The 25718-nt window shown below is 39.6% G+C and overlaps 1 protein-coding gene across 12 annotated transcripts in view; it reads right to left on the bottom strand.

The window, feature by feature from the left end:
* GRIN2B (glutamate ionotropic receptor NMDA type subunit 2B) overlaps positions 1 to 25718 on the bottom strand; it is a 502860-nt gene that overhangs the window by 103762 nt on the left and 373380 nt on the right. For all 12 annotated transcript variants that reach the window (XM_072798946.1, XM_072798943.1, XM_072798951.1 and 9 more), the window contains one exon: positions 20753 to 20867. In XM_072798946.1, coding sequence (XP_072655047.1) covers positions 20753 to 20867 — 115 coding nt within the window. The remainder of the gene's footprint in view (positions 1 to 20752; positions 20868 to 25718) is intronic.

Genomic DNA, 25718 nt, shown 5'->3' with positions numbered 1-25718 from the left:
AGAAGCACATAGTACAGTGTTAACCCAATAGACAAGTTCCATTCTGTTCATCAAGTATATACAGTGGGAACTCAAGAACACTGTGACTTTATATGAACCATGTGAAAAAAGTTTGTCTCAAATTTGTTTTAATTTTATTTTTTAACTTCTAATTTTTTTTTTTACTGTGGTAAGAACACTACCCTTTTAATGATTTTTTTTACATGCACAATATAGTGCTATTGACTACAGGTAGAAGGTTGCACAGCAGTTATCTGGGGCTTATTTATCCAGCATAATGGAAATTTTAAACCCATTGATTAGCAACTCCCATTTCCCCCTTTTCCACCCCCATTCCACTTTATGATTCTATGAATTTGACCATTTTATGTACCCCATACAAAAGGAATCATGCAATGTTTGTCTTTCTGTGACTGGTTCATTTCACTTAGCATATATCCTCAAGGTTCATTCAAATTGTCAAATATTGCAGAATTTCCTTCTTTTTTAAGGCTGAATAATATTCCACTATCTCAAATAAGTATGTCACCATCCACTTTCAGTAGGCATACTTTGTCTGTAATCATTAATTGATCACATTGATTGTTCATCTTTCCTCTCTTATTCAGTATAGGCCTATGGTTCATCTATGGTTACACTCTGTGTAACTACATGTTAAGCTGGACACTAAACTGAATATATGATTTTTGTCAAAAGCCACTTGAGTCTAGTTACAGCCATTCTGCTGGTGTGTTTTGCACTTCTGGGCTGGTCTTGGCCAGATAACCAAGGTCCAGGCATCCCTCTTCACCCATTACAATGACATTGACAATGCAGTAAAGCTGGATTGGCCTTCAGGTCCACAAAGTGCAGTCAGAGGCTTAAGAATAGCTCTTAGGTTAAGGATGACCTTCTGCCCCAAGTTCCAGCTACTCCTCTCCCCCACCCTGCCCCAACCCTGAAGGTCTACAAAAAAGAGAAACAGAGGCTTCCAGCTGTCAGAGAGGGTAGGGACAACAAGGAACATTTCAACTAAAGAAACAAAACTGAAAATGCCAAGCTTCCACGGCTTTCTCCTTCTGAATAGAACCCAAAAAATCAGTAATTACCTATGTTGGGTCAGTTGTTTTACTTGCATAGTCAAACTATGCTTTCGAGAAACCTGGAGGCTAGAAATTAGTGAGGTGTTAGCTGCATATCATCTTGAGGGAGTCACCATTCAAACAAGAAAAACCATCGAAAAATCTTTAAAAACCAAAAATTAGGGACACCTGAGTGGTTCAGTGGTTGGGTGTCTGCCTTCGGCTCAGGGCATGATTCCAGGGTCCTGGGATGGAGTCCCACATCGGGCTCACTGCAGGAAGCCTGCTTCTCCCTCTGCCTATGTCTCTGCCTCTCTGTGTCTCTCATGAGTAAATAAATAAAATCTTAAAACACACACACACACACACACACACGCACACACACATTGAGCACAAGACATTCACAGTATTGAAAAGCCACAAATCCACACAACTTTCATGTCTCTGTGTACCTGCACACCTGTGGGCCAGAGTATCATGTCTTTTCTCAGACTTATTCTCCTAACCCGGCTCTGTGCAGAATAGAACCACCCTGCCCGACCAGTAGTAAGGATACTCAAGCCACATCTAAGACTAAAGCATAAATGTTGGACACCTTTGGCAAACACTGAGCAAGAGGCTTGAATTTTAGAGCAGCAAGAATTGATGGGGGAGGGAAATAGGCATTAGAACACTTAGACGTTAAAAAAACAACAAACAAACAAACAAACAAAAAACAAAACAAAACAAAAAAACCAAAAAAGAACACTTAGACATTAGTGTCCCTTAATCCATACCATACCCCCAACAGAATGCAAACGGAACCATATCTTTTCCTCTGCTACCTTCAGTGGTACATACTATTCAGTATAGCTTCTGGAGTCCGAGGCCTGGGGCCTTCATCCACTAGCTGTGTGACCCTCAAAAAGCCACTAAACCTCTCTAGACCTCATGATTTTTTTCTTTTCATCTTAAATATTGATTCCATAGGGATGATGTGAGGATTAATATGAGTTAATAAGTCATCTGCTTAGGACAGTGCCTGGCCTACAAATACTGATGTATTATAGAAGTATTAGCTATTACTAATAGTTTATCGTCTGTCAGCCAGGTGTCTATCACTTTAGAGAATCGTCTTTAGAAGAGGTGGCACACACTAGAATTTTGACTTGCTTCGGACTCCTTCCCATCGTCTCCCCTGCTTCCTGCCCTGGGTGGAGTCCACACTCCTCCTCTTTTCTAGCTTCTCTTTCAATGCCTCCCATTTCCTTCACTGTTTCCTGCTTTTCCCACCTAATGTCAATCTTCTCATCTTCTTCACACTCTTTTCTTGGGGGACAGCATTCAGCACATTGTGGGCATGGATTAAAAATCTGCTGAATGAACAGTAAATCAAGGTATAAACATGCAATTTGGTCCCAGAATAGAATAATGACTTCAAAATATCAAAAGAAAAAAAATACTACCATGCCCTATAAATTACTTCGAATTTTGAAGAAAGGGATCCTAGAGAGGGAGAGAGAAGTAGTCACTTACAAAACAATATCCAGAAACAGAATAAAAAAAAAAAGAAAAGAAGAGGAAAGGCCTGCTTTATGGGGGGCAGTGGTGGGGTAGGGAACTCTGGTGCTCTGTGTGTGCAATTGGGACACACAGATGTGTAGGTGGCATTGCTTGACTCTAAGCACTAATGTCTCTTTTGTGAAGGTGACACAGTTCTGTGTAAGGCAAAGATGGTCAAAGGATATTCTCTGATTGCTTGGTAGCAAGGTTCTAAAGAAGGCTGCTCTAGATTATTACTACTGCAGATTACTACAAAGGCAAAGAGAAGCAGTACAATGGAAAAATTCAACCTCCCTTCTTAGTCCCCTTCCTGGAAGGTAGCTGTTAACAAAGCTCATGAAACTGAATGGGCTGTCCAATGTAGATAACGAAGTTTAAAAATGAACTATTCTTATAATTAATGAACAAGTAGTTGTCACTAAAAATATTTTATAGACAGAACATCCATAGAAAATCCAGGGATCCCTGGGTGGCGCAGCGGTTTGGCGCCCGCCTTTGGCCCAGGGCACAATCCTGGAGACCCGGATCGAATCCCACATTGGGCTCCCGGTGCATGGAGCCTGCTTCTCCTTCTGCCTGTGTCTCTGCCTCTCTCACTCTCTCTCTCTCTCTCTGTGACTATAATAAATAAATAAAAATTAAAAAAAAATCCAAATAGGTGCTTGAAATCACAGATTGAACTAGAAGGGACATTAGGAATTTAACATAACCCTCTTGTTTCACAGATGCAGAAAGAGAAGCCATAAACACTAACTGACGTGCCCAAGGTCACCCACTAATTGGTGGCAGAGCCAAGACTTGATAAGCCAAAGGTAATGGATGCACCTGTTTCTGGGATACCAGGACCCAGTCAAGTGGTAGGCACTCTGCTTGAGTGTCTTGAGTCATGTAGCAGTGGGGAGAGAAAGAGCAGACAAAGAAATCGGGATGGGGATTGGGAATGTCCATGCCAAACAACTGGTTACAAAGATTCAGTGAAAGTCGAGTCCAGGGTTGAAAAACTAATTCAAAGAACAAATAGAGCAACAAAACCCACCAGGCAAACCACTTGCTGTCCTGGAGCGAGTGGTTATTAAATGGTGTCCTGGGGAATTGGGGCTGTTCCAAGAATCTGCTCTAAAGGGCCAAATAGCTTTTTCATGTTCTAAAATCTGCCTGAGCTCTCCTTTGTGAAGAAGGGCCCAGGTGCTCATCTATTATTGAGCATGTTTAAAGAGGCATTTAGGGAAAAGCACCAAGAGACAAATTTACAACCCCGACATCAGTCCCAGGAGGGCTGTGCTTGCTTAGAGAAGGAGCAGGGTTCATGTTCAGCAATATGGGAAGAGCCAACACAAGCAGGTGTCTTGGTGTTCTCCAAAACACCTGTTGGTTCCCTCCTCCAGCAGTTCACCAGGAAGTGAGTGATGCAGGGCAAACACCAACAATGAAGGGATCTTGCTACAACCAACATGCTCAGACCAATGAGCCATGGTCAAGATTCTGCCCCTTGTGTGTGGTAGTTGGAGGTACAAAAGGATGTGGAGATTTTGTAACATATGTACAGTTTCTAGAGAATGGAATCATATACAGCACTAAAAATTACATGATAGACAGATGAACATAAATAGATAATAGATAAATAGGTAAATACTTAATCATATAGTCTATATCATATTTTTATATTTTGTAATGTATATTTGACATGCTATTCACAAAACACCATTAACAATGTAGATTACAATATAGGATATATAACACTATCCCAATTTTATAAAAATATGCACTTATATTTCTTTTTTTTTTTAAGAGAAGGGAGGGGCAGAAGGAGAGGGAGAGTGAGAATCTTAAGCAGACTCCATACCAAGTGTGGAGCCTGATGTGGGGCTCGATCTCAACAACCCTGAGATCATGACCTGAGCTGAAGTCAAGAGTTGAAAACTTAACCGACTGAGCCATCCAGGCACCCCCCCGTATGCACTTATATCTCTAAAGCACACTTATAATATATAAGAACATAGAAGAAAAAAAGACTTGAATGATAGAAACCAAAATGTAAACAGAAATTATCTCTGGGTGGTAGAATTTTATTTTCTTTTCCAGGTTTTTCTCTATTTTCATTAGCCTTTCCTTATTGAACAATTATTATCCTGTTGGAACTCAACACAAATAAATACTATTGCATAAAAAAAGAGGTTATCACTCAAGACGGAACAGGATTCCTTCAGTTCTGAAAAAGAAATCTTAAGCTTTGTGTACAATACGTTTATATCCACCGTTTAGGGCATTTTCTTCTCCTTTGGTCTTTAAGTGGCCAATGATTCATCTGGAGAATAAAAATATGGGTGGGGATCTTTGAGGGTTAGTGGCTGCCTATCACAATCATCTTCCCTGTATCATACCTGTGTAACATTCTTTTTTTTTTTTTCCTGTGTAACATTCTTAAGAGGATACATTTATTAAGAACAGGACGTCTTATTTGCCTTTCTTGCCTTTTAGCGTATAGTATAGGGTCCTTCATAGAGAAGACCTTCAATATATTTGCTCAATTGAACTGAATCTGCCTAAGAAAATAAGTGAGAACTCTAAATACAGGAAGGAAAGGCAACACCTTCTTCCAGTGGACTTTGAGATTCTGCTTTCCACGTGAAAGCAGAAATGCCAATGGAGATCAGAGAAGAAAGGTTTATCTGAGCTTTGCAGAGTAGGAAAAATGCTATATACTCACTCTAGTTCTTTGGATATGAGGAAGTTCCATTTTGAGACATAGGGTTTCTAACTTTTGGCTGGGGTGGGGGGATCTACAGTGTCTCCAAGACAGAAAGAGACCAAACACTCCCCTTATATCTGCGCATGTAAAGATAGATGTATCATTACTTCCATTACTAATGCTCTTTCTCTTCTATTCTGAATGCTCAAAATATCATCTGAGTGAGGATCTTCTCCTGCCAGGACCATTTCAATCTCTTTTCTTGACTCTGGTGGGTTTTTTTTTTTTTCCTCTTTCTGTTTATCCACTTTAGCATCACAGAAGCCCCTCTGTTCTCTCATTACATTCAGACTCTGTCGCTCTCTGTTTCATCTCTATCAGTTTTCCGTTCCTACTTTGATGTGCAACATTTGTACCCCCTTCATTTCTAATTTCAGTTTTTCCTATCCCACATTTCTTTCATTTGCTCCCTCCCCCTTTCCTTCATTCTCCTGGTCTCCTGGCTGAGTTTTTCCTCTGCCTGAATCCTTCACTTCTCTGCCAGGAAATGCCCTTGGATCACTCAAATTCCCCCTGAAACCTCACACCTAAGAAGCCTTTCCAGGATTTTGTCCAGTTAGGATTATCTGTTACTTTGCCAAGAAGAAAAGACAAATTCATACTCTTTATATACATAAAACTTTTTAAAGCATCAACAGTTTGTATTTCTGTATTTCATTGTCTGACAAATAGAAAATCCTTTAGACAGGTAATGTCTTTTTTCCTTCTACAATTCTAAGGTGAATTTGGAAAATCATTACAATATAGAACTGTAATTGCCCTGGACACAGAAGAAGCATTTTTAGACTGTACTCAGAATTCTCAGTTGCCCCCTAGAGATTCCAAGGTGAACTGCAGCAAGCAATCAAAAGATGTGCTTGCTCCATAAATACCCAATTCCTTAAACCTGAATGTAACCATTCTCCAGGCATACATTCTAGATCTTAAGCAGGGAGTGAACCTTTTCTGAATTCACTTCTGTTCTGGGAGTTGCAAACTTCTATAAGAACCAGATAGATCGTTAATAAAAGCAATAGGACACTGGGTGCCTGGGGGTGAGGAGTGGCTATGTTGAACTAGAGAGCATGCATTCCACCCAAAGAAGACTATACTCCTCAGCTCCAGCAGAATGTAAGCTGATTTTTTCAGGAAATCCAGAAATCTGGAGCTGTAAGAGGGAATTTCTAAATTTTTAAGTGCCAAAACCCAATTTAATCCTAAATATACCTCTCTTAGGTCACACAGAATATGACTATGATCCAAAAGCAGTCTGAGGACTGCTAGTTTATCAGCTTTCTAAAGCACCCTCATTAGGTCCTCATGTAGTATCACATCATGACCTCCAGGGTCACATGGTGATGATGGAAAAAGTCGTTACCACAATGGCTACAAAAGGGTGTCCTGCTCACCTGGAGCAGGTTAGGGTAGGCAACTTACTAAACACTGAGGCCCTAAGGCATCTTGAATCTTTGGAAAAATAAATCAATACTGGAATGTCTATAGTCTGATGTGTCAAGTTACAAAATTCTCTGAAACCTAGGAAAAAAGTGGAAGGTGAAATACTACCTACATCCCCCTGAGGCTCAAAAGTGGGTGTATAGTCACAACACAGTATCTATATAAAGTTTAAGCAAAGATCTTATGGGTATAATATGAATAATTCTTACATTAAGTTGCCAGCTAATTTCAAACAACAGCCACTGGACATATTCCTTAGAAATTAAACTGGCAACTTATTTAAAATAATAAAGCCATTAGCAAAAACCTCTCTGGGGGAATGACATCGTGTGGCTGAGAGCCACTGAACCCTATCTCACCACCCTAATAGCACTTGGTGCCCTCTGAAATGATCTTATTTATTTGTCGATGTGTTTGTTGTCTGACCTTCCTTAACAAGACATAAACTTGAGGGCAGGGAACTTGCTGGTTTTATTACTATTTACCCTAAACCCAGAAGAGTGCCTGGCATTTAGTAGGGGTTCTGGAGATATTTGCTGCATGAACAGACCCAGACTACCAGCCTTATATCAGGGAGTTTCTGTAGCAGATACCCGAGATGATCAGTAATTCAGAATCACCTGGAGTGAATGGTACAGGCCTTAACTCTTTCTTGCCAGGCTTTTGGATCTGTCCTCCACTTTATATAGGGATAAAGATTCAGTTTTATTTCACAGTTAATGGCTGGAAAATAAAATGAGAACAGAGGACAATGACAGAGTGGCCGTCTTAAATATCCATTAAACAAATACTTCTCTTGTCCTTGTGAAAAGGAAATGTTCATGATAAACTATCCCTGCATTTTATAGGTCAAAATCCAGATTATTAAGTCTCACTTTGGAGCTTCTGGGGAAGGACCTGAAAATATGTATTTCAGATAAAGGACGAGGCCTGCTGATGCTCCTGGTCCAGGAACCACATGGAGTACTATTGGTGCAAACTGTAAAACACTATTCAAGTGTCAATTGTCACTATCATCCCCTTTATATTCAACCCAGACTAGGACTATCTTTTGATGTAAACCACTTTCCTTTGTGGAAGGAATTCCTTTAATGGTTGTGGGCCAATCTACTTGCCACACGATAAGGAGCCTGTAAAAGGGAGATTGGCAGTTCTTTATTATCAACCACAAAGTGGTGGTTTATTACAATGAAACAAAACCCAAGGAGCTCAAATAGCACAAAACCCAAGGTGATCAAATAGCACAAGGACATACCACAAGGTTTCAGAAACTGTCATTATTGTTTAATGTGTTTTGGTTGTTTTTCAGTGGTTACTGACAACTCATAAATATGATCAATCTAAGCTAAGGTTTTAATTCCCTGATGTCTGGGTGATTGGTGCAGTTTGGACTGCCATGCTATGTCATGGACTTTGCCACTACTTTTTTTTTTAAGATTTTATTTATTTATTCTTGAGACACACACACACACAGAGGCAGATACATAGGTAGAGGGAGAAGCAGGATCCCCAAAGGGAGCCCGATGTGGGACTTGATCCCGAGACCCTGGGATCACAATCTGAGCCAAAGGCAGACAGATGCTCAACCACTGAGCCACCCAGGCGTCCCACTTTGCCACTATTTTAAAATTCAATTAAAAAAAATCCTTGTGCAAAAAGTTTAACAACAAAATAAGAAAACTTGCTCATTCCCAATTTATCACTGAATAAGTCAAGAATTCTGTTATTTTCTAGTGCCTTCCTTTCAGTGACTGAGGCCAAAACCCAACTCTGTTCTTTGTATGCATTGTTGTTCCTCTTCACTTTCTTGTTTTCTAGAACCCAAGCTCAACATAGCTCAACTGTGTTATCATTAGTTTACAATACGTTCAGCAAAAGCAACTGAACATTTGCATAGCACTTACTACATGCCAGTTATTGTACTAAGCATTTGACATGAATTAAAACTTATTTGATCTTTACAGCTCTTCTTCCCATTTTATAGATGAAATTGAGGAACAGAGAAGGGGGTAACATTTATTTATACTTCTGTAGATAAGCCACTATGCTCTGCAGAAGTAAGATCTAATGCCTCTTGGCTTTTAAACTATGCCTGAAAGGATGCGTTTAATAATCCAAGGTTAAGGAGAGAGCATAAGCAAAGGCACATAGGCATAAAAGTACAAGAGGTGTTAGAGAAGGGTTAGTGGCAATTATGTCGGTGTGGAGACTAAATGCAGGGAGGTGAAGGGCGAAGAAGATGGAAAGATGGGTCAGTCTTGAATGCTGTGACTTGGGAGCTGAAGTAGGGAGCACATTTTGCCCTGTGGAAGTATTGCCTGAATTTCACTCATTCAAGTACCACTATAGCAATTATGTCCACATCTCTGTATCACCTATGCTATTTTTAATTTAATATAGGAAATAACCTTCCTTTTAAAAATGTGTTTTAAAATTTCATATTACTGTAAATATGAGACAAGTACCATTTACCAAAGAGAGGTAACTATATACATAGATGATTATTTAAATTAAAAAAATGCTTATCCCTCTTAAATTCACTCATGTACTGCAGTGAAACCCACAATCACATTGGGGAAATAGTTAAGTGGCAGTGATGAATCACAGAAGATGAGTTTTCTTATTCATTGAATTTTGCTCTTTGTCTTTCATATATATGAAAGATATATATATTTAATATAAGATATATGTAATCTTAATGAACCTTTATCTAGTTTTACACGAGCCCAAAACTCCTCTCTCTTAGCTAGCTGAGTTCATAAAATATTTGGCTGATTGTGTTTTATGTAAAGCTAAGTTAAAATTTCATGTCACTCTCCTAAGATTTAAGGGCTGTTTTGTAGGTCAGCTATTTTAAATTCCCCTTGGTGTTTCAACATTTCTCTACACCTCCAGCAGATGTCTGATCAAGGGGGCTGCACGGCCACAGTGCCACTGCCATGGTGGCTGCATTTTAGAAGGCTTTGAATGCAGAAGATAACGGTTTCCTAGAAAATCCCCTCTATGCAATCAGAACCTGGACAGAGGTTTCTGTAGGTGGCTATGCCTTTATTATTGAAAGATACAAGTTCATCCTCACAGTTTTGAGGAGACAGGATTTTGCTCTCAACTGAAAAGAGGGTGTGTGTGTGTGTGTGTGTGTGTGTGATAACAGACAGTGAGGAGGTATAGGGATGTAGAGATGCAGAAAAGTTTTTTGTTGTTGTTGTTGTTTTTTGGTTAGTGTTCTTTTCTTTCTTGCCTCTGTCCTTCCCTCCCTCTCTTCCTTTTTCATTTTTGTTAATCTCAGGAAAATGTTACGCTGAGATAGCCAATCACAGCCTGGGCTAACTATTAACTACTCCCTCCCTCAAGCAGTTCCGTGGTGTGATTTGTCCTCTAGGCTATATAACTATTCCCACTGATATTGCTACACTCTGATCCTATCAGTTTAGTTGTATTCTTCTACTCACTGTGTTAAGGCACAACATAAACTGGACATAAATGGAGCTGGACATAAATGTCTACACTCAGCTCTGTCACTCATCAATGTGCCTTTGGGCAAATCACGTGACCTATCCGAATCTCAGTTTACTTATCTGTACAAGTATTTGCCAAAAGTTTAATAGGAACCAAAATGAGATCATATATTTTAAAGCTCTTGATAAATCACATTGTTAACACAGTACTATATCAATGTCAGATGTGTCAGTGACCAAACCTTAATTGTAGAATAGACTTCCAGAATTGTACATCTTTCTCCTCTCCTAGAGGGAAAATAAAGGTCTTATTTGTTTTACTATTCTATAAAGAGAAGGCTAAGGTGGCTTAGCTACCCACCAGAAATTCTACTTGAAAGGTACTATTCTGTTCCTTTGCCAGCAAGCTCCTTTCCTGAGGAGAGGAATTAAGAAAAATGGTACACATTACAGGAATAGCCAAAGACAACGATTTTAGAAGATGCCCTACACCAAACCCTTGAAATAGAAAAAAGTGAAAGGATATCTAGAGGAGTTTGGTGTAAACACAGAATGTTGTGTCCCCTGGAAAATACAGCAAAGAAGAATGGTTTTCTTCCTCTAGATGTCCATCAGCCTTCCTATGACTCATCTATATGTGCTATTCTATTTATTTGCCTCCCCAAGATCACACTTTTCCTCTCACCTTTCCCTTAGAGCAGATTTGCTTTAAGCTTAAACCTTTAGATCATTTAGCTGACAAAGCTAAATCCTAGAATACCTGTTGAACCAGCAGTGGGTAGCCTTTATGACAGCAGAGAATACCTGGATTACATGAGGTGAGAGCTTCCAAGCCATCTTAAATACTCCCTCTGTCCTCTCACTTTTCTGTCTCTATAAAGATATGGAATAGATGTATGTATACATATACAGAGATATATATGCATACATGTACATTTAACTACATGTTCCATATATAATGAACTAAACTTTCACCAAATTATGAACAGAGATGATTCTAATAGAGAATATAATAAAATTGTTCCAAGTAATTTGAGTTCTATGGCTATTGTAAAAGATTTGTATCCATGTTTTTGGTTAAATAGCTTTCATTCTTTTTTTTTAAGATTTATTTATTTATTTATGATAGATATATATATAGGGAGAGAGAGGCAGAGACACAGGAGGAGGGAGAAGCAGGCTCCATGCCGGGAGCCTGACACAGGACTCGATCCCGAGATTCCAGGATCGCGCCCTGAGCCAAAGGCAGGCGCTAAACCGCTGAGCCACCTGGGGGATCCCCAATAGCTTTCATTCTTAAAGACAATTTATTTTCTTAATTGGCCTATACTTCCTTTCAAATCTTTGTATTGCAGGCTGATCAGCAGAGTTAACATGCCAAGGTCAGAGCATTTCTGCCTGTGTACATGGATTATGTTTACCCTGCTCCAGGCCAGCTCTCATAAATAAGTATTACAGAGAGAGAGGTTGTGTACGAACTAGTGCAAGTCCATCATCACTGCAGGAAAAACTTAAAGCAGATGATCTTGTCATGCTAGGTCAATAGAGCTTGTTTGTATATGAAGGACATTCAGATGTTATAGCTTTAACGTCAAACTTCAGATCTCAGCTGAAGTAGACATGCTATGAATGTATGCACAAAGTATGTTCTTTTATACTTTATAAGAGTATAAAAAGAATAGTACCCTGCTATAGAGGGCTGGTCAGTCTTGAGGCTCATCAGCCATAGATAACATGAGTCAGCCAGGTGTTGCCCCCACTGGTGAAAGAAGGCGATTACTGTCCTTTCCTCCTAGTCACTGCTGCTGCTAGAAGGAACAAAACTAGCCCTAGAAAGGTTGACACACAAAGCATGAGGCCTACTGAGTCCTTGGGAAAGTGGGTCTGAATTTTACAAGCCTCCAACTCTCAAGTAAGCAAAATGTCACCACCCCTGTATGACGAAAACTGCAGACAGACAGACCACATGGCCAACCCCATTCTCTGTATGTTCTATCAAAAATAACTGGGTGTTATTCTATATGTTGGCAAATTGAACACCAATAAAAAATAAATTTATATAAAAAAAATAAAATAAATAGGGTACAGGGAAAAAATATTCTTATCAGCAAAATTAAAGGGGAACACATTCAACCAGAAGATCAAAAGAAAAAAGAAACTTCCATGAGACCTGGCAGACTAGGAATTACAAAGAAGAGTCTTCCATTCCAACTGTGTATATGTCCATTGGTTATTAGTGAATTCACATAACCCAAGTAATTCTGAATTTAAGGGCTTTCACTTTTAGTGTTTAGGGATATTGGATAACAGAAAACAAGTCAAACTTGTTACTTTGAAAAGCAGTCTTATGGTATTAAAGCTGGACCATCAAAACTGCTGCAATTCCTTTTATGACTATCAGTCTCTATTTAATAAACAGACATTTAGTCACGAGGGATCAGTTTAAGGAAGTATGAAACATCCTCACAATAGGATATTAGGCAGTCATTAAGTCTCATGCTTTGGATAATATCACAAAATAGAAAAGCATGCACAATATCACAGTAAGAGAAGAAAGTACTACAGACTATTCATAGGTTATATTCTCAATTCTACTGTATCTCCTTGTGTTGTGTTACAACATACACACAACATGCACAAAGAAAAGCATCAGTAAGAAATAGAAGAAATATAAATACTAATTCTTTGTATGTATACTGGGATGTTCTAACTTATTTTCCCAAATGTCTTTAATAATAAGCTCAAATACCTTTACAATAAGAAAATCATAAATGTTTTTAACCTGCATATAACCTGTACACCACTATTTCTTCTTCTATATCACTACTGGAAAAAAATATTATAACCTAGAAATTAGTTCAGAGAACTCAGGAGCCAACCATTGATAACAGTCATGAAATAAAAATCTCAATAAAACTTAAACAAGATGGATGAAAGCCATATTTTAGTTTTGGGGACACTTTCCTCTTTGCTGTGTTTTGTTAAGCCAGCACTTCAGTCTCCAAGTTCAATTCTGCTTTTCCTCCCCCATCAGCATGTATAGGTTTCAAAAGTAAAGTCAATCAAGGTTACCTTGTTCTTTTATCCCGTTCATTCGGTGGCTGATGACAAACACATGAAAACAACTAGCCTTTCTGAAATGACATTTCTGAAGTCTCTTCCCTCAATACATCCTGCTTTTCTCTTCAAATTATTTTAGAAACATATATTAGGTTACAACTTGACATTGTGGACTGGATCTACGAACAGCAGTGTTGACACACCGGCAGTTAGAGTATATACTTTCCCTCCCAGGGGCTGGGTCTCAATGGCCTCTCCCTGGAACCCCACAAAAAGAGTTAATGAACAGGGTGGACCATAGCTCTGAGAGCTCAGGGAATAAGAAGGGGATGGTTGGATGTGAGAGTTTGTGATAATCACAACTCAGAAAGGCAGCCAAAAATATGTAATCCAGCCACTCTGTTTGTAAGCCACCGTCATAAATAAATATCAGCAGAATCTTTACTAAGCAACATGAAACATCCACCCAACAATTAGACTGTATCAAACAGTAAGATTTATTTATTTTTTAAAAGATTTTATTTATTTATTCATGAGAGACACAGAGAGAGAGAGGCAGAGATACAGGCAGAGAGAGAAGCAGGCTCCATGCAGGGAGCCTGATGTGGGACTTGATCCTGGGTCTCCAGGATCACACTCTGGGCTGAAGGCAGTGCTAAACTGCTGAGCCACCCAGGCTGCCCCCAAACAGTAAGATTTAAAAACCATCTTAAGTTTTAAGTGTCACAATAAGCCCCTTTCTCCTTGCAATACCTTTTTAAAAATATTTTATTTATTTATTTGGGAGTAAGACGGAGAGCAAGAGGAGAGGGAGGAGGGGAAGGGAGGAGGAGAGAGAGAGGAGGGAGGGGGGAGGAAGGAGGAGGGAGCCAGACACTAGGCTCCGTCCCAGGACCCTGAGATCATGACTTGAGCCTAAGTCAGACACTTAACCAACTGAGCCACCCAGGCACCTCTCTTCTTGCAATACATTTGTAGGTATGTATACTAGTAAGTTTTGCCTTATTCCCTCCAAGTGTCTTTATTAATCAAAATACCTTTATTGAATGAGTCTTTTAATAAATTGTCTTTATAAGAAAATCATAAATGTTGTTTCTTCTTTTTTCCCCCAGCCACTAGGAAAGCTACAATACTAATATGGTGGGGGCAATGCTTGGTTCATGGTAGGTGCTCAATAATTATGTGTGGAAGGGAAGAGCAGGAAAGGATATGAAAGAAGAGGGGAGGGAAAGAGGGAGGGAGAACAGAAGGAAAACTCAAATCCATGTATTTTGTGCATTGTTGTTTGGACAGGGCTGAACACTGCAGAGAGAGGAGGACATATATGATTTTTAGGAATTCCAAAGTCATCCCCTGGTGCTGTTAACATTTCTAGCACTCAAAACTTCTCTCTGTTAAGAAGTCCTCCCTACAGCTAATATAAATCCTCTCTGCTTGATCTTAAGCCCACTTACTCTGGTTCTGTCTCAGAGGAGAAAGTGAACAGCTGATCTCAACACTCGGTACAATAAGTCTTCATACATTTAAAGAGAGTAAGTCATCATCACTTCATTGCCTTTTCTTCTTCCCCTTAACAAACTCAATTCCCATAGCCTTCCTCCATGGATCCTGTTTTCTAACTCCTTAATCCAATGATGCATATTAGTACTCAGTGCACAGTTGGTAAAAATAGCATGTTGTTAAATAGCAGTATCAGGAGATCCAGAACAAACTTCCCCAACACGAGAAGCTTCTGCTTCACCTCCACAGACAACCCCTGTAGATTCTGGAGAGAGCATGGATTATTCTCTGGCATCTCCTCCAATGATGGGAGATGGAACACAATTTGTACAGGTATGTTCAGGCTGTCACCAAATATTACTGGCCTGTTCAACAATGTCTCACACTGTGCTGGGCATAGACATACAGTGGGTAACCAAACAGATGTGGTTTCTGGGTCATGAGCAGTCTGTCAGTTTGGATGTGAGTGACTGAGTATGTGTGTATGTGCACACACATACGTGTATGTGTGTGTATTTGTGTGTGTGCATGCATGCCAGGGAGGAGATGGAGCGGCTGTTTATTTTGTCAGTCAACAGCTTTCAAGTGGCATCTGCCATAATAGCAATCAAACTCTGTTGCATCATTACAAAATTGATCATTCTGGAATATGATCACCGTCCTCCTTGGGTGCCTGTATCACAGAGCATCCACAGCCTGGAGTTGCCGCTGTCTCCTGGATACGAGGCAGTCAGAGGCATATAGCATCTCTTAACCTGTCTCATTCATCCCAGGCTCCAGATGCTAGTGGTGCATTCAGTTTTATTATGTTGTTGTTGTTGTCACTCTTGGGGATTTTCCTTTTACCAGTTTAGTACTCTTCCTGTCTCCCCCTGATCTTTCCATTAATTCATAAATACTATCATGGGCTCAGTATAAGTGTGCTAAGTACTTTTATTTCTAACACTTCTTTCAGGGGTGGCTGTGGCTGTATTATCTCAGCGTTGCAAGCCTAAAATGATAACCATGATTTCAGGAGTCAAATGGATGACCCAGACTAACTGAGACTGTTTTAATTTACATAAAGAAGAGCATTTTCCGGTAAGTGGAGGCAGAGAAGAGGGAGTGGGCTTATAAAATACACCTCTTACCCTTGGGGAAAAGGCAAGCAGAGATGCCAAACATAATACCCTCCTGCGATTTGGACCCAGACAGTCCCTCTAAAGTCTGTTTACATCTTAGAGCCTGAAAATGCACCATCATCATTTCTTGAAGTCATTACTCAGAACACACCCCCACTGCATTTCATTTTTATTATCTCCATTTTAGGAACGATTAAATGGAAGCAGAGAGCAGTAGCAATGAAGCAAATCATGAGAGGCTCTGATAAAGACAGAAGCCTGAATGCTCATTGGAACTGCTGCTCCGTGCCAGACTATTTTTAATGCAAGTTTATGCAGCTGTCCACCATTTAGAGAGAAGACTTACAAATGAACCCACTCTGCACACAATTTTTCCACCATTCCCTGCCCTTTCCAACTTACCATGCAATCCCTGCACGCATGGATATGTGCATTCCCTGTGAAACGTTCTTTTTCACGTTCCTACATACCAAAGAGATTACTTGGCTTTTTGTGAATGTAATTCTGGATCCAGAGATCTCTTTGTTATCCTAACCCCCTCTCATGCCTCCTTAGTAGCTATTTAGATAGGATTCCATTAGAAGTTTCCCAGAGCAGGTGCAATTTATTTTTTAAAAGGAGGTTAAGTAAATACATAAAATTTTTATATGCTTGTCATATTTTCAGAGAAAATACATAAGACCTTGGAAATAATGATTTCTCTGGGGAGCGACCTAGGGGAACCGAGGATCACAGATAAGAAGACATACTTTTGGGGCACCTGGATAGCTTAGTGGTTGAGTGTCTGCTCAGGGAGTGATCTTGGGGTCCTGAAATTGAGTCCAGTATCAGGCTCCCTGCAGGGAGCCTGCTTCTCTCTCTGCCTATGTCTCTGCCTCTCTCTGTGTGTCTCCCATGAATAAATAAATAAAATCTTAAAAAAGAAAAGAAGAAAAGAAAACAGCTGAGGCTTGCCACCACTGGGAAATTGGGAAGCCTTACAGAAGATGGTGCCTACCCCACCCCCAGAGCTTCGCTGGTGCATGGCCTGCTCTCATCAAAGGTGGAACATGTGCCTGCTCTCTCATGCTCTTCAGTAAACTAGTCTGAAGACCTGAGAGAATTTCAGGCAGAAGTGAACTAACTTTCCTAAGCATATGGATTCTTCATTTATTCAACTGTTATCTTTTGAGTGGTCACTGTGAGCCAGACACTCTTCTAAAGTGTTAGGATCAAGAGGTGAACAAAGTCTTTACTCCCAGGGAGTGTCTGTCCTGGTGTGAAGAGACGGGAAATAAACAATCAGGCAAACAGGCAAAACATCAGGTAGAAAAATATACTGAAGAAAATTAAAATCAGCTGTTGTGATAGAATGACTGGGGGGCTACTTTAGCTTGAATCACCAAGGGAGGCCTTCTGAGGAGATGATATTTATCTAAATGACAAGAATGACAAATATTCCCTGGGAGCTACTGTCCTTAGAAACACACGTAGGTTCCTTTTGTCTGCTTCAGCTTGCACCCCAATCCATTCCAAGCACTTACTTATTCACAATGTAAAATCTGCAACCCAAGAAGCTAGAGCTAGAAGGGACACTAGAAGTCTTCTTAATCTCATGCTATGACTTCAGACACAAGTAAAAGAAAGATCCGAAAAGTGCAAAGAACAGGTCACCTAGCCAGTTTGGGGCATGACAGAAACTTTGGGTTCTGTATTTTAGCCTTCATTTGCCCAACAAATCTAGATTCCTTCCCCATTTATCTTCCCTGTGTTCATCTCCTCACCATAGACTCTTCGCCTGGTGCCTACCTCCATGGAGTCCACAAACACTAAATCTTCCCAGGACCACATGGAACCTTCTAGAGTGGTATCAGAAATTCTGAGAATACAGAGGGTCTTGGGGGCTTAGGGGAACAGGAGGAAAAATGTATAACTTCCCATGGTACAATTTCAGCACATACTAGTACATCCTAGATCTGTTCTTGGCTCCTAACACCCCACCCTGCTCACAAGTGAGCCCTAAAAAGGGGTTCAACATCGGGGAGCCTCCTGGCTCTGTGAACTCAATGAACAGTAAAGACCCCTCTTTTCAGCAATGTTCCCTGATTTAACCAAGTCATTAGGAAATGTTATATTCTATGATCCCACAACCTCCTAAAAAGCCTTACAAAAAGATTAACCACAGAATTTCTTTAAATAACAAGCTCCCTTAGCACTTTTAAAGTATGATCTATGAAAACTCAATCAACATAAAGATTTTTATCTCCCCTCTGCCCCAAAAGAGAGGACATCAAGGACAATAGCATAAACCTGGATTCTTAATGATAGATTCTAGTTTCTTCTATTATATAATGGTTCTCATTCATATGACACATACTTATTGAACTATTCCATGTAATAATACACTCTTCCAGGTTGCTAAGAGGACACAGCAATACAAAGCACAGTCTCAGCCATCTAGAAGCACACTACATACAACTCTAACGCAGACAGAGGTGATAGCACTACAATAGAGGTAGGAACAAAAGCTACAGGGCACAAGGGGATGTGAGAAATTATATCTTGGTCAAAGATCAGAGAAGAAGACAGTAACATTTTAATTGGGTTTCAAAGGATGGTTATGATTTATATAACTGGACAATCCATTCCAGAAAAAGGAAATGTCATGAGATGCTATATAGGAAGTAAGATGCACAGAAAGAATCCAGTGTAGCTTGATGGTGAGACAGGAAACAGCAAGGGTTAGAAGACAGGCCTTGAAAGGTAGACCAGACCCTTGAAGGCAAGAATTAAGTTTGGACCTGATGAATAAACCACAGAAGCCCTGAACAAGTTTTGGGCAGAGAAAGAACATAAATCAGAGTTGTGGCTCAGGAAACTCATTCTAACAGCTGTATCCAGAACTAATCTGAATGGATAAAGGTAGGCATCAAGGATAGGGAGGCCCATTTAAAAAATTATCACATGGTTCCTGGATCATATAAGGAGGAATAGATTCAAGAGCTACAGCAAATGTAGAATTGAAGAGAAGGAAGGGATCCATGTTTGGTTTTGGAAAGTGGGGGCTGGTCACAGGCCTTAGATTCCAGCCTAGAGAAGTCAACATGAGTGATAGTAAGTGGTGTCTCTTTAAGGAAAGACAGGTGTGAGATGCCCCATACTTGAGGCAGTAATCATGAGTCTACTGCATAAAAGCTACCCCAGATGGACATCTCTGATCCACGTATGAAGCATCAGTTATTAATAACTCTTCTTCTGGAGATGTACAGAAGTGCCTGTTTTACATGAGGTCCCAGAACACTTCTTAAATTATTATGTCTATGTAGCAGCAGTGAAAAGCAGCTTGACTGGGGTGAAGAGCAGGAGCCCAGGGGAAAAGCATTTCTGAACAAATGATAACTCAGTAGAGGGAGAGCAACTTTAATCAAGAACACAAGAAATAATCTAAGTCTTATAATTGTACCCTGATTTAAGGAACTATAGGACAGATTGAGGTCTTTCAATTTTAAGAGTAACCCTGGTTTCCACTACGTGAGCCACACATGCCATTTCACAGGTGAGCATTCACATAACTACCTGTCCAGGGCTCTCTGACAAGATGGTGAATTTCAAGAAATTTATCTCTGGTCTCATTTCCTGTATATTCTTCCTAGGAATATATAGTTCGGTTTCCATTCCAGTCAGAGCCATGCTGACATCTTGAGGTTTGTTCTCAGACAACTGACCCATGAAGTCTATAGAAATTGCCCTATATCAGTGTGTAGAAATTGCCTTAAATCATGTTTCCCAACAAGTTTTACAGAATATGAATTTCATGAACAAAGTGGCCTCTTAGCAAAAATAAATTTGGGAAATAGAGATTAAGTAAAATTAAAGATAGCTCTTTGCTATAGATAGGACTCCTCTGAACTTTCTAATGTTCATATATTCTGGGAACCTCCCAGACTAAGAAACAGGAAGTAGCATCTCCTAACCTCATCTATCCACAGAATCATTTCTCAGCCAAGCATCTCAAGGAACAAATGACCTGAAGAACATAACAAGAGAAACACTGATGCTGACGTTACTCTTGGGAACATCTGTATTTAAATAGGAATCGGGGGTAACAATAAAAGTGAATGTCTGTTAAGTGCTATTATGTGCCAGGCACCTTACTAAGTCTTTTATGTATATTAATATATTTAATCCTCATAACAACCCTGTGACCTTGATAACTATTATTCTTTATTCCCATTTTATAGATAAGAAAATTTGAGGCACAGAGATTTGTCCAAAGTCCTAAGTAGGCAAGGGTGTGAATAAAGGAGTTAAGAATTGAATCTAGATAGTCTGGCACCACAGAAATTAATTTCTAATTAGGTAGAGTTTCAGACACTGGGATCAGCTGGCAGTGGGAGAGATCCTGAGAGAAGCCTTGCATGGAAAGCCTCTAATCACAGTAAATTTTAATCTGCGTGCTTGTAAATTGGTTTCATCGACCTCCCCAGTATACTGTGTAGGATACAATTCTGAATTGTACCACTGATTTGATTTCTTCACCGAATTATGTTATATTACACATGTATACTCTCTTCCATTAGGACAAAGTCATGATTCAGATAGCACCATAACCAATAAAAATGGTAATGCATAAAGAAAATAATCTCTTGATTAACCAAAGGAGCAAGAAAATGAAGATGGAAGTTTGAGAAATGGCTTCTCTTATGTTCTTCATAGTACTACACTCTCACTTCCAGCCGAGAGACCCAAACCAAGGTCTGGTTTTGTTTTGCTTGAACCTGTTGCAAAATTTTATAGCCCTACCCCATCTACTTTGCTCAAGAATTGCCAAAAGGTATGTCCTACCCTCTCCCACTTTCTCTCCTTGTTCAGAAGGATTATCACCAGTTTCGGGTGCATCTGGTAGCCATCTTCACTGAAGGACAGATTTCTTCCCTCAAAAGTGACATTGATCAGATACCTGTAAAGACAAAATACAATAAAAGAAAGGTTAAAAGTATGAAGAAGGTTTACCAACAACGAGATAGTTAGGAAGACAGAGAGAAAGAAGACAGGCGCATAGAGAGATATACAAATATCACTGTGAAACCTGTATCCTTCAAGCTCCCATTTGGTTATGCATAGAGACATCCAAATTTTCCCATAATAGGAATAATATAAAAAGATATAAAGAAACCTGTTTCATTAGGTTTGTGAGGCTTAAATGAGATAACCACCATGAGGCCTAATACATAGTAAACCCTCCTAAAATGTTAACAATCATTACTCACAGAAGGGGGTCCATTAAAGGGTGAAGGAGGTAGAGAGAATAAAAGAAAGTGGGAGTGTACCAAGACAACGTTCTGCTAAGAAAGATACCATATTGAGCAAAGAGTTTCCCTGCCTCCCAGAGATAGGTTCATACTTTTGAACTCTTGGTAAGATCCAGCCCAACCCATACTTCTAAAAGTTGTGAGATGAGTCCAGCAGTCAAAGATCTGGTTCAATAAGATGCATCTGGAAACCAAGGTTATTGCACTGTATAGTGAACAGAAAATACCAGGGGTTGGGGAGACGGGTAAGGAAGGAGAGGTACTTCAGAAAGTATTCCAGGTACATGCATACAAATTCGCAGAAACTCTGGAAGTAACTAGAGTCAGATCAATGACATTGTCTTCCTCCTCAACATCTGCACCTCCAGCTCACCCCACTCCTCCGTTGGCTGCTCTGATCTGGTGAAGAGTTCCCTCCCTGGGAATTCCCACAGGCGTGCTCATTACAACCACATTAGTGCACCCGTGCTGATGGTAATTAATGTCCCTTTACCGTAATGGGCTCAAGGAGTCAATAATGATTAGCTGGGTGTTCACATGACATGCTACTCTAGAGCCTTGGGCCTGACACTGCTGTGAGACAGGTCTCTGCTGAGAAGCAAAAGAGGTATTTTGCAAATTGCCACAAGGGTTCCAAGGGGTTTTGAATCTGTGACAACAGTTTCCTAAACACAAGGAAGAACAAGAATGCACCAGGAGGCAGCTTGGTATCAAGGTTCCTCTTTTAAGTCCTCTTGTTCAATGACACTGTGAGGCTCTCACAGTTAAGTTAGGTTAAGCAATAAGGTTGCTAAGATGCATATCCTCCAGGCAATTATAAAGCTGGACTATAGATCAAGAACCAAACCCTCACAGACCACTTCTTATTTCTAGAGCTGCCTAGGCTCTTTCATTCTCTGGTCTTATGGTCTCCACAAATGCAATCAAGAACACTCAACATCTCAAAAGAATGGAGATTCTTAGACTCAGAATTGAAAGAGATCTTCATGATAAACAAGTCCACCACCTCTTACAGTTGATGCTTTCCCTCTACAACAGAAAATTGGCTCTTTCAGCTCTTCTTATCATTGCACCCTCTGCCCTCAAGGTAGCCATCTCACTGTTGGACAGATGAAATCTGCTCCTCTAAAATCCCTAGATCCTGGTTACCTCCTTAGACATTATACAGTCTTAGTCTAATCTTCCTTCCACATGAAAGTTCTTCAAGTATTCGAAGACATTTATCATGTCTACCTTATAAATTTTAATCTTTGAAGAAAATTTAAGCTCATTTAGTTCTATAATTTTAACTTGATAGGTGAAGGAAACCTAAGTACAGATAAGTCAAATTATTTGCCCAATGTTCCACAGGTAATTGGGAGCAAAAATAACATTTTAAGCCACATTACTAGTCCCATGATATCTTCACTATACCACCCCATCATATCACATATCACATCAGGCTTAATGTCCCCAGTGCCTTCATGTAGTTTTCACATGCCATGAGTTCAAGTTCTCTCCCCTTATCCCTTGCTCTTCCTGGACACTTCCAGTTGGTAAGAGTGTAGCACTCCTAATTCAACTCAATGCTCCACATAGCATCTTCTCCATTCCTTGCATTGCCCTTCATCTCTGAGCTCCATGCTGCTTGCTCAAGCCCATCACTAGTTAGAAAATAATATTCAAGTCTCCTGTAGTTTACAGTTTCAACTCTCCAGCCAAAGCTGTATATAATTCATTCCAAGGAACAGAATTACAAAACCACAAAACAAAATATTTTAAACTAACAAATCAGAATTTAAGCATCCAATGTAATTAACTTGGAAAGTATGTTCTTATTACAATAATATTGCATTGCTTAGAATGACTTCTTGAAACTCTTCAGAGAAGGTTAATGAGACATGCAAAACAATTTTGGTTTTCTCTCTCTTTTTTTTTTTTTTGGAAGAAAGGGAGGAGGAGAAAGGAAGAGAAAGGGAGGAAGGGATAGAGTGAGAAATAAGTTACCTGGCTTAAGTACCCTCCTTTTCACTGGACATGGTTTAGAATAATTCTAACTTTATCTAAATTAAGATATGTTTTCTTAAAAGTGTCCATTTAAGAAGGCAATGATAAGAAAAGTTCCAAAAATAATTTAAGTAATAAGCGGCATGAATGGCTTCTCAAGATGACTACTTTGAAGGGGACAGTATTGAATTGGGTGTACAAATTTTGAAATTCAAACTTTCAGAAAATAAACCACACTCATGGGTTATGTAGTTGCTCTATAGTTAAATTTTTCTAGTTATTCCTGCTCCACATCCTTCTGATTTTTCTCATAAACTCTTTCTGTGATGTTCACGCTGTTCCAGCTGTATAGGTTCATTTTCTTTTACATAGGCACTACTCACATATTTTGCACTTATCAAAAATATTGATAATTTTTATGACAATCTACAAAATATTCTTCTCCAAAGTTTATCTCTTTAATCTCTCATATCATTCGGCAGTATATAGATTAATCATTCACACTGTTTTTTTCTGAGTAATTTCCTCTCATGTGCCATCATTTAGCTATTTGTGAGGAGCTTGCAAATATACACCTGCCCTGAACAAGGATGCCCTTTGAATAGCAAAACAAAGTAATCCATTCACTGGTAACAAAAAAGTGAAAAAAATAATTGGGACAGTGGTCACTTCTAGGCATGGGACTCTGGCACATGAACCTCAGTTTTTCCTCTTTAAAATGGAAATACTATTCTACCTCCAGCTTATCAGGTAAGTCTGATATGCTGACCAAATGGAATAATGGATAGAAAGACTATAGAAAATGGGATACAGATATAAGGTTATATAATAGGAACAATTCAGGAAAAGAACATATTAGCATGATTTAAATATCTAAAGGCAAGAAACCTGCCTCATTTTGGACCTCACTGAGTGAAAGTATGATAACTACATTTTAACGAGACCCAATTATCAATGGAATACATTGGAGGAATGGAGATTGCATTCCACATAGGGAGGATAAACTAGGTCAAATGGTCATATTAGTCAATTTAACTTTCCACGAGGCTGAAAAGATCCAAATACCTCTGGATCTGGTTGCACTTTGCCAATTTTGAACATTAATTAAAACTTCAAAGCTTCCATGTGTAAATCCTTGGTAAAGGATTAAACTATAATTAAGAGATGCCACAGCTATTTGGTTTTTCTCTAAACACATCATCCTCAAGTATACAGTCAGAAAGCCTAGCTCAAGTGGCAGCCAAATTCAGAAGCTCTTCCTAGAAGACTCTAGTCTCCTGGAAGACCCCATCAAGGTTTGGTATATAAATATATATATTGCTTAATTTGTCTCTAGGATGTAGATGGGCCCACAAGAAACCTTATTGTGTCTTACAAAGTTCTAATATTACACAGAGTCTCAAATCATTGGAACCAGAAGAAAATTTAGAAGCTATCCATTGAGAACTCTCATTTTAGCAAGGGAAAAAGAGGCTCCAGGATGCTACCTTCTTTTCCAAGGTGACCTGCCTGTTCAGGACTGGAGTTCAAGTCTTCAGTTTTCAGTTCAGTGTTCTTTTCATTACATCACCAAGTGAAGTGAAGGTAATTCTGTGAGCCCCAGATGTGCATTTTAGCATTCTCATGTCATGTGTTATGCCCTGAACTATGTAGATCCCTAATACAGCCTGCATAAAATAAAATGCATCTCATTTCCTGCTTGACTCCTTGTCAAGAAAGAGCCTCAGAATCCCGAAGGGCTTAGAGCCAATACATTTGCTTTATATGGCCAAAGTCATACTCCAGTGGGTTTAATGAGGTCAAGCTGAGGTAAAAAAAAAGCCCTTGTGCCTCTTTGACTTTGGCCATGCCACTCAGAGCTCATCCACTGCACCACAATGATACCTAAAGCAATGATTTAGCAGTATGCCCTGTGTGGGAGGCAACTGGAAGAGCTCTGCCAGAATTTTCCCAGCAAACCAAGTGCCTTGGCACTGCAATACTCATTCTGCCCTCCATATTTTTATAAGATACTAGACTTTGTTTACTAATATCTGTTAATATGGTAATAAGAAAGAGAAGTCTCTCATTTCATCCAATACTTTCATTTCTAGATGAAACAGATGAAGTCCAGAAGGATTTGCGACTTTACCAAGATCAGATGACAGGGCAGGAAACAGGGTTCAGGTATCCTCATCCTGGGTCCAGCATACTTCTCACTCACCACCATGCCTCAAAAACAATGGAATTTTTCACAGCCCTCAGTTTCCATCCTTCAGGTATTAAGAGCAAATCAATAAAGGAAAATAATTTCAGACAGGAGACTTGACCTCATGTTTGTAATTTCTAACTCCAAAATTCTGTAACTATGTAACTGAGTCTGGTCTGTCACTCAACTGCCTTCAATTCCCTCATCTATACAGGGGACTGGTTCATACCATCTGACACCTGATGAGGGAAGTACAGGGATGCTCCTCTGACATGCTCTCTATTTCATCTGTGGTTATTACATTATTACACTCCATCAGCTGGAT

The sequence above is a fragment of the Canis lupus genome, chromosome 25, assembly GCF_048164855.1.
Source record: "Canis lupus baileyi chromosome 25, mCanLup2.hap1, whole genome shotgun sequence".
Taxonomy (NCBI): Eukaryota; Metazoa; Chordata; class Mammalia; order Carnivora; family Canidae; genus Canis; species Canis lupus.
This window is presented reverse-complemented; position numbering and strand designations above follow the sequence as displayed.